The sequence below is a fragment of the Lepidochelys kempii genome, chromosome 7, assembly GCF_965140285.1.
Source record: "Lepidochelys kempii isolate rLepKem1 chromosome 7, rLepKem1.hap1, whole genome shotgun sequence".
Taxonomy (NCBI): Eukaryota; Metazoa; Chordata; order Testudines; family Cheloniidae; genus Lepidochelys; species Lepidochelys kempii.
The window spans coordinates 94,290,825-94,304,448 of NC_136386.1; the positions used below are offsets into that span (position 1 = coordinate 94,290,825).

Here is a 13,624-nt window from a genome sequence, read left to right on the forward strand (position 1 = left end):
CACCAAAATGAGAGCTGCACTGACAGTGGAGAAGTGACTGGTGATCGCATTGTAGAAACTTGCAATGCCAGATAGTTACCAGTCAGTCAGGAATCAGTTTTGCTTGGGAAATCCACTGCAGGGGCTGTTGTGATGCAAGTGTGCAGGGCCATTAATCACCTCCTGCTGTAGGACTGACTCTCTGCAACGTGCAGAATATAGTGGATGGCTTTTCAGCTACAGGGTTCCCAAACCATGGTGGAGTAACAGACAGCAAGCGTATTGCTGTTTTGGCACCAGACCACCTTACCACTGAGTACATCAGCAGAAAGAGCTACTTTTCTCTGGTTATGTAAGCATTGGTGGATCACCAGGAACACTTCACTGAAATCAATATGGGCAGGCTGGGAAGGCTCACAGGATTATTCAGAAAGCTACAAACAGGGACTATGTTTCCCAACCGATGGATTACCATGGGCAATGTTGAAATGCCAGTAGTGATCGTGGGGTACCCAGCCTACCTCTTGCTCCCCTGGCTCACAAAGCCATACACCAACCACCTCAAGAGCATCAAGGGAAGGTTCAACTAGCAACTCAGCAGGTGCAGAATGACAGTTGAATGCGCTTTTGGTCATTTGAAGGGTGGTTGGCATTGTCTATTCACAAGATTGGACCTCAGCAAGAAAGATATCCCAATGGTAATGGTTGCCTGCTATGTCCTATATAGTACCTGTGTAGCAAAGGGGGAAAAGTTTCTGGGGTGGTGGAAAGAAATAGAGTGGCTGTCTGCTGAATTTGAACAGCCAGACACAGGGGCTATTAGAAGAGCACAACATGGAGCTATACAGCTCAGGGAGGCTTTGAAAGACGATTTTAAAAGTGAGCCAGAGTAATTATATGAAAGAATATAACATTGTCAATGCACCTATTAATTGTTTTTGTTACTGATCCTATGAGTTGTGTGTTACTGCACAGTTACAGGTAACTGGTTGCTCTCAGAACTGCGGAGCACTCAGCAGCATATGTTGTGAACTGATAAAGATGAATTATGTTCCAAATAATAGATTATTATTCTGTAACAAAATCAGTGCAAAAAACATGCCATTTTAAAACAAATACATTAAGAACTTAATAAAACTTAAATTAAATAGAACAGAACTGCTGAAGGGGAAAGAACATTCATGTCCATTTCAACTATACATACACCAACTGTGACTTTCATAGATGAGTGAATATGAAGCTGTGATTGTTTTTAACATCACCCAGGGTGTAGGGGTAGTGGAGCAACACCTGATGCCATGTGTGATGCTGGGGGGCTGAGGGGGGTGTAGGGAGGTCCTGATATTGAGTTCTCTCATGGGCCACAGAGGGAGGTGATCCTGGGATTGCTGAACCTGCACATGAGAAGCCCCATTATGTCCTGGTGCATCTCCCTCTTATTCCTACAGGGACTCCTGGACCTCTCTCCTCTCCACTCTTTCCTTCTCCAGGCTGTCTGCAATGTTCATCCTCTGGACCAGGCCCTGTGCTCATGGTCTGATACAGGACCCTACTGGCTCAGGCATTCCATGAGCATGGCGTGGGGGGTGGAGGGGGAAGAGACCCTGAAGTCTGCAGTGGCAGCAACAGCAGATAAAACACCCAGAGGTACCACTGTCAGTGTATTCACTATGGAAAGTGAAATTTAAGATGCCAAACTAATTCTCCTTGGGATTGCTTGTGCACGACCTAGTCACAGCACCAGCCATAGTGAGTATGGCCCGCCGGGTGTTGGAGAAATGAGGAGGGAATTGCTCAATTGCATGAATCTAGAAATATGGGGAAATGACACTGAATACAGGCACTATTTTCCACAGGCAGTGGTGATTTTAGCTGATATCTCACTCCTGAGGGTGACAAAGGCAGAGAGAATACAGCTGCTGCTGGCATCCCAAAGTTGCCATGGGCCATATGCTGCTAGCCTGCATATTGCAATGGTGCCTCCTGAAGTCATCGCTGAGTGGTATGAGCAAGTGTCCTACCACAGAGAAAGAAATAAGGCAGCCCCTCACAGAAATCTTTGGGAGAGGACTGCAGAGTATCTCCATGAAAGTTTCATCGAGATCTCCCAAGAGGATTCAAGGGACATCCCGGTGCACAGAAATAAATTGCTCTCTGCACGCCCCACTCCCAACATCCGCATAAATGGAAAGCTGATAACACCTCAATCTCTCTTGGTTATACCATTACCTCTTCTAGCACAAGTAAAGTAATGAAAAGTCAAAAGATGTGTCCTACTTACTTTGGGGGTACCATCCCTGTAACTATTTATCTACACACCTACCTGAGGTTCTTTCCCCTCCACTGGGCTCACCTGTGCTTGACTGGCAGACCTGACTGGACTGCAGTGGAGTCAAAAAACAGGCCCTGACTCCCTGACCAGATGGATTCCCCCCCACATCACCTGATCCCCATATTTCTCTTCCTCATCTACTGCCTTCTCATCCTCGCTGTTCGCGGCATGGGCCTCAGACTTGGGCTATTTAGAGTATCCATGGTGCTATGGGGAGGTGTTTCCCCACTGAATAGGGCATAGAGCTCTTCGTAAAAGTGGCAAGCGTGTGGCATGGCACTGGACCAATTGTTGGTCTCCTTGGCCTTCTGGTATGCCTGCCGCATCTCCCTGGCTCTCACACAGCACTGCTGCTGGTCCTGTCATAGCTTTTATGCTGCATCCCCATAGCAATCTGTTCACAGATGTTGACGTTTCTCTGGCTGGTTCAGAGCTGTACCTGCATAGCCTCTTCTTCCCACAGGTGATCCAATATCTCCAGTCTACTCCAACTTGGAGTGTAGCCAGCATGGTCAGCTGGGCAGTTGCACTCAACAACAGAGAGCTGCTAGATATGCTCGCCAAACCAGGCAATCAGGAAAAGGATTTTCAAAAATTCATGGGGCTTTAAGGGGAGGAGTGGAATTCACAATGGGCAATGGAATTCACAATGGTGACCACAACAATCAGTGTGGAGCATTATGGGACAGTTGCTGGAGGAAATTTAGGGTCAACATAAATAATGCAGTGTCTACATACACATTGCATCAACCTAAATACATCAACCATAGCTCTGCACCACTTTGAGAGGTGGTGTTACTATGTCAGAATAACGGGGTGTTTACAGCGGTGGGAGATTCTACAATTTAAAGACCAACTAAAAATCTTCATCTTACATATTATTTCCAGTTCAAGGTACAGATGTGAAAGCTGGATCCAAATGCCTCAGAAACACACTAGGTGGTAAACAGAAATGAATGTATAACACACACACTGAGATTTGTTACAGTTCAACAACTTATCTCCAAAATTATCCAGAAAATGAGAGAAATATCTGCTACAGCAGGCATGCCATTGGGCAGCTGGAGCAACATAAAGGGGTCAATCTAAAGAATACCTCTATCAAACAGTACAAAGGGAAAACGTATGGGACTTAACAGAGGACATGTAAAGAGTGGCCCAGGATAGACAAGGATGGCGGAGCCTTGTTTGTACCTTAAGCGATTACTGACAGTGCAGGAAGGATTCAGATTGTCGTATTTATGTTTTGAACATAGGTTACCATGTTGGAGGCTCAATAATGTAATGCAACAGTGTAATTTGTATTTAAGTAAGAAAATTTCTCTTCACTTAAACCCCACACTAAATGAATTTTATGTATTAATATTTCTTTAATTTATTAAATGCAATGGTTTGGTGTTTTTAGTCCACGTGCACTCTGAATATTGGATAAATGGTAACAGCCAGTATATCTGCTTCAGCCATGTGTATCAGATTTAAATAAATATTAAAATAAAATCTGAAAAATAGATTCTTCTGATAATTGTTACTCCAGAGGGATAGCAGAAATTCCTACCAGCCCCTAACTATAAACACTAAAATCTCACTTGTAAAGAGGAGATTAAAAACAAAAAGCTCACTGTTCTTAAATTATACTGCTTACTATGTAGTGATCAAATACTTCAACACCAGAAATTCTGTACATAGAATATCCTATACTTATATATTCCTGCAATAGTGTACTTGTTCAACATCCATGTCTTCATATCAATGAGAAAAAAAAATTGTAACCAGAAGTGATAATCGTACTCAAAGGGGACAAAAATTTACTTTATTTAAATCAAGTTTTTAAAATACAGTACATTTTTCTTTTTAAAAATAAGAATATTTAAAATTAAATTTGAAATGACAACAAACTATATTAAGGCCTAAAGTTATTATAATCTATCAATCATTTAAATTAAATAAATTATTTTCAAGCAGTACAAGTTTGCTGCTGAAGTTTTAAAGAAAGTCAAACCATAGTGAAAGTAACTGGCTAAACACCTGGAACCAGAGTATGTTAAAGTGCTAAACCAGCTTTTGACAGCAGTAGCCTCTTCTGCAGGTACAGAGAGAATATTTTCTTCATTTCAGATTATTCAGCTAATGCAATGTAATGACTAGTTCATCCAAAATTGAAAAATTGACTGGGAGCTGAAAAAGCAGAAAAGCTTGTTTTTCTCTACCAATATATGAATAAAAATGAGGTGTGACAGGATGAGATCTATTATTCTAAAATTCTGAAGGAGATGGTGATCAGAAATAATCAGTTCAATTCATTAACCACAGATACTACTTTATCTAAATCAGTTTTAAATGTAAAACATGTTTTTATAACTTTTCTTTATTTAAATATTTTAAAAATAAAATAAAATGCTATTTTTGTGCATTTAATTGAATTCCAATTTCCACCCCCAAAGCAACTTAACATAAATAGCAAAAAAAAAAAAAATCTAGTAAATAAGAAAAGCATCATTCTCCATTTTCTATCATAATAATCCAAATAAATGTTTGTTGAGCTACATAATTGCTTAAATAAATGTGGATTGGTATAGTATCTCCTCCTGATCAGCAAAAAGTAAGGTCTATATTTAGTTACAAATCAAAGAGAATCAACCTTTCTTTAGGAAAATAACTAAGTAGTACAAAGGCAAAACAAGATTAAAATAATTTCTTTATATCAAGATTTCCTGCTTGCTAATTTAAATCATTATTAAAAATGGATTAAATCCAGCCACCCTGATATGGTGTTAATTATAAGTCATTCAGGTGATGTTATCAGACACTAACAGAGTGATTCTCAACTTTTTCCATAGCAGCACACTTTTTTCCAACTACAACAGAACCTCAGAGTTAAGAACTGACCAGTCAACCACACACCTCATTTGGAACGTAAGTACACAATCAGGCAGCAGCAGAGAGGAGGAAAAAAAACCAAACACAAATACAGTACAATACTGTATTAAATGTAAACTGCTAAAGAAATAAAAGGAAAGTTTAGAAAAAGATCTGAAAGGTAAGGAAACTGTTTCTGTGCTGGTTTCATTTAAATTCAGAGTGTTTAAAAGCAGCATTTATCTTCTGCATAGTAAAGTTTCAAAGCTATATTAAGGCCACGTTCAGTTGTAAACTTTTGAAAGAATAACCATAGCGTTTTGTTCCGAAGTTACGAACATTTCAGAACTACTAACAATCTCCATTCCCAAGGTGTTTGTAACTCTGAGGTTCTACTGTAGCTGGGTATCTACCCAAGAACCCCCCCTCATTTATCAACAGGACAAAGTAGAAAGAAAGGGTGGCTGTAACTCCCTTGAAATCTGTTCATAACCCAATGTTGAAAATCCATGCACTCATCATATTTTTTGGAGCCAAATATTAAGGTTTCTCTTGTTGACCACCATACAAAACATAATGAAAGCAATTACACATATCTATATGACCTTGGCAAGAACAATGCATAGGAACACTACCCTTCTCTTTGGCTTTTGTAATCTTTCTTCAATCAGAAAGAAATACCACTGAGTGTTATCCTTACTGACTGATGTTATATACATGTCAGTACCTCTAAATTCCCTTTTTGGGCACCCGGCTGCATTCTCAATTAAATTCAAACTCTTCCAGGCTTACTCCTCCTTACCACTGTCATTTTCTCACACTTGCCTCTCTACCATCTTTCATGCTGCCTGTATACTTAGAGCCCCTTCTCCCATCCTGGTTGCAAAAAAAGGTGACTTTCTGCTTGCTTTCTACCTTAGAAGTATCTGGAGCATCAAGTCTAGTGTTCCCTAGTTTTGCTGGAGGACTTTTTTGGGAAGGATATTGTCAGTGATGTGTATGGTGAGTTCACACACCTTGAGACAACAGGTTGCATGTAAAATCTATAACAAACACATCCTCTTTCACCAAAGTGTTCATAAGGCATAGGAACTAATCAATATCATGTCTGATTAAAAATCTCTTCCCCTTCAGCTGTTCATCTTTAAGTCTCTTGTGATCTTTAACTTTCATTATTTTTTCAGCTGCAAAAGCCTGGTCTACTCTAGAAAAATTACCTATTGCTGACAATGGATGCAGTTGAACTGGTGCTGAGCACAGTTTAACTGCAAATACAGACCTGGGTTCTGAAACACTGCTGAACATGTTTTGTTACCGACACTTGCCAATGGGTAATTTTTCTAGTGTAGGCAATGCCCTAAAGAGTCTTCCATGATACACAAAACCTGAAAAAAAACCAAGCCAAAAACAGTTTTTACTTAGAAAAAACATTTGTGCCTTCCAAATTCATAAAGTAGCAAAAATACACCACAACCCCAGTGTTTGTTTGGTCCGCTGCCCCCCCGGCCTTTAAAGGTCACCGTACCCATTTACCAGTCTAAGACCTCAGCTGTACCAACTACCACCCATTAGCTCTCATTAACACACTAACCCACAACGGAAATAATGAGGCTGAGTGTAAAGCAACTCAGGTTGTTATCACCTTAGAAGATTTATTCACTGGAACAAGCTACACAGTTGTGATGTGATATTATATCTGTATGTGGGGCTGCAACGAGCCTCCAAAATGTGTTTTAGGACTTGCGTATAACACTAAAGCACCAATTTTATCAGAAGCAAGAAAAGAAATACTAGCATTACAAAGAGGGGAATTTAGAAGATACTGAAGTACAAGTGGACACATTCCACTGTTTGAAAACCTGTTCTGTTTTGGATTTGCAATGTTCCCCCAGATCTTTTTTTCAGAATGTTCTTCCTTTCTCAGTCACAGTAATTCCACCATCTTCTCCCCACCTTTGTTTTCTTCCTTGTCTCCTCTCTTCTTTACTTCTCATATCTATGCTGTTGTTCACTTTGACACTGGTCCCTCTTAGTAGCTCCAAAATCCAACTCTTTCTTTTCATTCCTGCTTCCAAAACCCTTGGTAATCTCTTGCCTACATTACAGCAACCTCCTTGATAATCCCCTGCCTAGATTATAACTTCTTTCTCTCTGGCTGGCCTGACTTTAACTTTGCACTCCTCCATCCTACCCAAAATGCAGACACCAAATTTATCTGCTTCTCTCTTTCCCACCATATCACCCTCATCCTCCTCCTAGATCAAACTCCTCATTTTCACCATAAACGCTGCATGCAGCTCTTCCCCTTCCTCACATAATTTAGTGTCCATCGCTCTTCTGATGGCAGCCTACATTTCACTAATTCCACTTTCCTTAAAGGTGACCTGTAAAGGAGAAACACATTGGGTTTGTGCCCTGTTTGCTTCCTTATGATGAAGGACTGACAAGTTCTCCACATCATAAATGGTGTATAGAAAATAATTAAGGAAGTGTTATTTACCCCTTCACATAACATAAGAACTAGGGTCACCAATGAAATCAATAGGCAGTAGGTTTAAAACAAACATAAGGAAATACTTCTTCACACAATTTAGTAAACCTGTGGATTATTGCCAGGGGATGTTGTGAAGGCCAAAAGTACAACTGGGTTGAAAAAAATAGATATTGATGGACTTATCCTCCATGAACTTAGCTGTTAGCCAGGATGGTTAGACACACAGCACCATGCTCTCAGTGTCCCTAAACCTCTGACTGCCAGGATTGGATAACAGGGGGAGGATCACTCAAAAAAGTGCCCTGTTCTGTTCCGCCATCTAATGCATCTGGCACCACCACTGTCAGAAGACAGGATACTGGACTAGATGGACCATTGATCTGACCCAGCGTTGCCATTCTTATGCATCATCTAACATCATAAAGCAACAACAAATGCACATACCCATTTGTTTTTCTTTTGCAGGTCATATACTTCTCTTCTTCGGCCTTCTCCTACCTGCATCTCCAAACTTTCTTCCATGAGACCTCCTATGCTTACAGTGTCCTTTATAACCCTTACGAGTAATACTCCTTTGCTTCTACATCCCTTCCCAAGTCTTTCTAGACACACATGTCCCTTAGTACCTAAGCAACTCACAGGCACTGATTAATTTATCCTTACACCATCCCTATAAGATAGGAAAGTGCTATCACCACTATTTTATAGACAAGGTACATAGTCGCTAAGTGAGTTATTCAAGGTGAGATAGGAAGTCTGTGGCAGAGCCAGGAAGTACCTTGAATCCCAATACAGTGCCTTAACCAAAGGCAAACGTTCCTCCACTTCTTTCCATAGTCTGTCCCACAGTTTTCTCATGCCACCCTCATGGAATTAGACGAAACACTGTACAAAAACAAGTAATCCCAGAACTTTACTTTCCATAAACCTCCTGGTGCCTTATCTGAGACCATCTCTCTGAGACTCATACTTCACCGAGATGTAGTCTCCCTGAAGCGCCTGGTACACACACAGGTGAAACAATCAAACACCCAAGTTCATGGAGAATAAACATACAAGAGCTCCCCCACCACACACGTTCCCCTAGATATGTGTGGTTACCCCCACCGCAGGCACACTCCCCCTCTCCCTCTCTGTCTCCCCACCACCCCAGGCCTGGACGCACCCGCTCACACACACTCGCCCCCCACTTCCCCGGTATCCATGGTGGTATCGATCTCACCCCCACTACCACACACGCACCCTCTCTCCCCTGTACCTGTCCATGGTCTGCTGCAGCGCCGAGCCCGCCTGGTCCGACATATTCTCCGGGTGCGGGGACCCCGGAGGCCCCGCTGCAGCAGCGGTAACAGGAAGAGTCGGCCTAATACCGGGCCCGAAGCCTGACACGAGCGCAGGGGATACGGGGGCCTCCCCCCGCCGCAGGCAGGGCGCAGGACAGGCCGCTAAGGCGCAGGACAGGCCCTGGGTGACTCCTATCGGGTGCAGGCCGCAGGCTCCATACCCTGCGCGGACTGAGTAAGCGGAAAGGGGGGCGGCACCTCTGTGAGGTAAGAGCCAGGCCGCCCCCTCCCCCGCGCGTCAGAGCGCTGGGGAAGGAGGGCGACCGGCGCACCATGGGAGATGTAGTCCCCGCGCCTGCCGCTACTGAGGGGATTTAAAGGCCCCCAGGGCGCGCGCTGCGGCTGCTGCTACCGTTCCCCGGTGTCGAGTGCGGGGCAGGTGGGTGCTGCCTTCAGAGGGGGACGTGGCGGGATGGCCGCACTTGCTGCTGGAAAGGTCAGCACCCTGTCCCCTCTCCTTCTCCGCGGGGCCGCTCTCTTGCTAGCGCCTCCCTTCCCTGAGGCCCTGTAAGCGGGGAGGGGGAAAAGAGCCTTTCACTCTCCCCCTTCCTAGTAAAGCGGCTGCTCTGTCCCAGTCCCCTCGTAGGGCCCGTGTATCACGCTCCAGGGCAGCGTGGGGCCACTGTGGGGAGTAGTTATACCCTCCCCCAAGTACTTTATTGTAAACCTGTAGCCCCGCCCTGTCTCCCCTTCCCCAGGACACTGGGGACACAGGAGTGTCCTCTCCGCCCCCAGTGTGACATAAACAGGGGCTGCTATTTAGTGTCTTGACCTCCAAAGCGGCTTTTGCCCCCCCCGTGAGATCCCCTTTCAGAAGAAAGGGGTCTCTGGTAAATCATGAGTAAGCGAGAAAGGGATTCGTGCTGAGTACCTGACTTTTAGTTTAACAATCTGTTGAGGCGGGTGGTAATTGACATGATTCAAGTGAAATTACTAAATCCTTGTTTCCTTACGGGGGGTTATTGCCAAAAACAAATAAACACATGCACACTTTGTTAATGTCCCCTCATACTTCAGTAAAGCCTTGCACTTAAAAGTCCTCATTAAGGATATCCCTAAGTAAATAAGTGAAGTGGAGCTTTTGCAGCAAAACTCACCTCCCCTAGTTGTACTATGAGGCACAAGGGAGATGCCCAAAAGATAAATGGGAATTGTGTGAATTTTCTTGTTTTAGCTTGTAGGTACACTTTCTCATGGAGAAAAAATAACTCCTTTCTAAAAAGTCATCCTCGTGTAACGTAATGTACATATTTCTCTAGATGAAGCTGTGATGCCATCTCTACGTCTACCAAATCTCTCCATTCTTCCTTCCTTACTGTCCTTCACTCTCAACTCTCACTTCTGTACTGATGTATGAAGATCCTACATTGTGTCACTTTGGCTTAGGGTGACCACACATCCTGATATTAAGGGTTTTGTCTTATATAAGCAACCTATTGCCCTACCCCTGAAAAAGAAAGGGTCATTATTTTTCACACTTGCTATCTGATCACCCTACTTTGGCCAGGGAAGGGTTGATGTCATACTTTCCATGATGTTTGTCAGAGGTGGTTAATAAAGAGCAGTTTGAGGTGTTCTCACCCTTAGAATACCTATAGAGAGTATCCCTGCAACCTAGTCTTGTTAGACAAGGAATGACCAACAGTGATTGGTACCTGGTCCGTATGATTGTCTTGTTGTTTTGTGGCTATAATATACAGTAATAGGGTGTAGCATAGGCACCGACTCCTTGGGTGCTCTGGGGCGGGATCCACCCATGGGGAAAAATTAGTGGGTGGTCTGCACCCACTGGCAGCCAAGCTCCCCCATGCCTCACCTCCTCCCCTGGGCGTACCATGTCCCTGCTCCTCCGCCTACCTCCTAGCACTTCCCACCTTGCTGCCGCCAATTGGCGGGAGGGGGAGAAGCGAGAATGTGATGCGCTCAGGGGAGGAGGTGGGGAAGAGGTGGGGCCGGGGCGGGGATTTGGGGAAGGAGTTGGAATAGGGGCAGGGAGGGGACAGCAACTTTGGGGAAGGAGTTGGAATGGGGGCGGGGCAGGAGTGGAGTCGGGGCAGGGCTGAAGGCACGGGGGGGTCAAGCACCCATGGGCGGGAGCAGAAGTCGGCACCTCTGGGTTGTAGTGGCTTAATATTTTACCAAAGCACTTCTAAAACTGCAAATGTACAACTACACCACAGTGCAGGCACTTCTGGGAGATTGAGGCAAAATGGCAAGTTCTTGGTAGGAATTGTACACTGCACGGCTGGGGGGAGGAGGGATCGTGAATTTTATTTAATCTTTTATTATGCTTATCACAAACTCTAAGAACATAACAGTTTTAGTAAGCCTAAAGTTTAACTAATACATAAATTAGAGATAAAGATAAAAGCTCCTGAGCAGCATCCTAGCCATATCATAAGTTCTTTCATATTGTGGGCTTCTTTATATAATATATTTACATAGCTCTGTCTCCTACAAATTTAGCTAAGGATGCTAGGATGCAGGTCAACGGCCAACACACTATCCGTTGTATTATCTCATTAAATTTAGGAAGTGTTATTACCACAGAACTAGAAGTTAAATTAACAATTAATATTAATTTAAATTAATTTTAAAATATTAAAGTGCTAGCTGTAGTACCTATAGATATTGTTTAAGGCTATGATCCTGCAAACATTTAAAGTACTTGCATAACTTTACTCATGTCACTTGTCTTTTTAACTTCAGTGGACATGTTTCACTAATAAAGTTACACATGTATTTAAATGTTTACAGGCTCAGGGGCCAAGTTTTCCCGCACTGCTCTGTTAATGTCAATAAAATATTACTGAAATGACATACATAAAAAGTGTTTCCACATTAGTCCTATCAGCCACTGCCTTGTTAATCTAGTCCATAAAGCTAGCCTAGTAGGGTAAGTCTGAAAACAATTTTGCAAGGCCCACACATTAATGTAACTAGCTTCTGTCCGCATTGATCACTTCACAGTGCAAAGAACAGGCCTTTTTGAGAAGGGTCTATAAGCTGATTCTTTGGTGTCTCCCAAACTAAACACATTTATTTTATGTAAAAAGGAGATCTTTGGGTTACTACCAACTGCCAGTACTATGGTCCGTTTATATTTGTCAGCAAACACCTTAAATAAGTTTCTCTAAGCCTGAGGCCCCCTTTTATCTGAAGGTTTTGTATGAACCTTACTGAATCTTAGGTTACGTCTTTTCTTCCAGTAAATTCACTATGGAATCTAAAGTAGCTATCAATATTTATAGAAGAGATCAGAACAGTTGTCTTATCACTTTCTCACCAAGCTTACACATATTAGATATCTGTTACAGAAGTATGATCAAACAAGAGGATAAATAAACAAAATTTCACTTACCAAAAAGTTCTGTTATGATTTTGTACTAGCATCTACCACTCTAGAGATTGAATGGCATAGCAAAGGTCCTAGTGGACTTTGTGGAGTCTTTGACTCTTTTCCCTTCCTGGATATAGGAAATTCTGATGGGAGTAATGATGTGGGTTTTGTTTTTGTTTTTGTCTGGTGGTAATCATTGTAAATGTCATTCTGGCTACGAAAATCTTTATAAAAGAGCAAGGTATTAATAGATTATAAAGCCTGTGAAGGAACAATTGTTTTAGGGATGTGATTTTTTTTTTTAAATGGTACAAGCCCTAATGCATATGTAGTTACACTGGTGTAAAGGTACCTTGTACTGATGTAGCCTATTCACCTTCCTGTATGGGAATAGCTATAATGGTATAAAGCACTTTTATACCAATAAACTTCATCCACGCTTGGGGGATTATATGATGTAAAGTTAATTTATAGCTATATATTATAGTTAAGGCAATACAACTTTCTAGTGTTATAGTTTTCCCTCTTTCCTTTTTTACACACCTTCCTCATGAGCTTTCTATATTATATGCCATTCAATATACATACCACCTCTCTCTCTTTCTGTATATATATTTGAATATATAAAATTTAATTTGTGATGTATATATTGAAAGTCTGCAAGCATATTTTGTGTGTCAGATTTAAGGTTGTTGGAAGGAACTTGCACATGTCAGTATTTCAGTGAATGGTATGTGTGAACAGTAAGAACAGAATATTTATATAAATTGTCTTTACTAATCTCTTTTAAATACTTATTTATTTAATGGTAACATTGTAGTTGTGTTTTTCATAAGAGTTTTATATTATGTCAGTTGTCTGAACTTAAAGTTAACACATTTTAATGGGAGAATATCCTTGCTTTTTCTTTTTTTTTTAAAGAAGAAAACATTAGCAGTCTTGAAAGTTTTTTAATTATTTGGCATAGGAAATTACTTGAGTGCATAGTTTTCTGCAATGCCAGGCTCCAAGGGGTTCATGTAAAAAAAACTCTGCACCAGATTAATATATTTCTCTACAGCTCTTTCCAAGCATCTGACATGAATTTTTACAATAATCTGCTTCAATAAATGGGCAGAGGATAGGTAAACTGTCTTATATCTCAGCCAAGTTTGGGAGGACATACAAGGAAAACTGCTCATAGCATAGCCCCTGATCTTGCAAATGTATCTATGTGTTTGTACTTCTGCACTTGCACGGAGGTCATTGACTTCAGTGGATCTCTGAATGGGAACAAGTGT

The 13,624-nt window shown here is 42.0% G+C and overlaps 2 protein-coding genes across 11 annotated transcripts in view; one reads left to right on the top strand and one right to left on the bottom strand.

The window, feature by feature from the left end:
* MARCHF5 (membrane associated ring-CH-type finger 5) overlaps nt 1-9,207 on the bottom strand; it is a 74,814-nt gene extending 65,607 nt beyond the window's left edge. The window contains exons 1-2 of one of the 4 annotated variants that reach the window (XM_073353912.1): nt 8,920-9,000; nt 8,440-8,546 (exon numbers count right to left, since the gene is read on the bottom strand). In XM_073353912.1, the coding sequence (XP_073210013.1) occupies nt 8,440-8,519 (80 nt within the window). In that variant the 5' untranslated portion in view covers nt 8,520-8,546; nt 8,920-9,000. Of the gene's footprint in view, nt 1-8,439; nt 8,547-8,919 lie in introns of those variants that run through there. The other 3 variants (XM_073353915.1, XM_073353913.2, XM_073353914.2) reach the window with 3 other exon arrangements.
* A 43-nt stretch (nt 9,208-9,250) lies between these two features.
* Nucleotides 9,251-13,624, top strand: part of CPEB3 (cytoplasmic polyadenylation element binding protein 3) — a 189,909-nt gene continuing 185,535 nt past the window's right edge. For 6 of the 7 annotated variants that reach the window (XM_073353901.2, XM_073353906.2, XM_073353907.2 and 3 more), the window contains exon 1: nt 9,251-9,440. The gene's annotated coding sequence lies outside the window, so the exon portion shown is untranslated. The remainder of the gene's footprint in view (nt 9,441-13,624) is intronic. The other variant, XM_073353903.2, reaches the window with a different exon arrangement.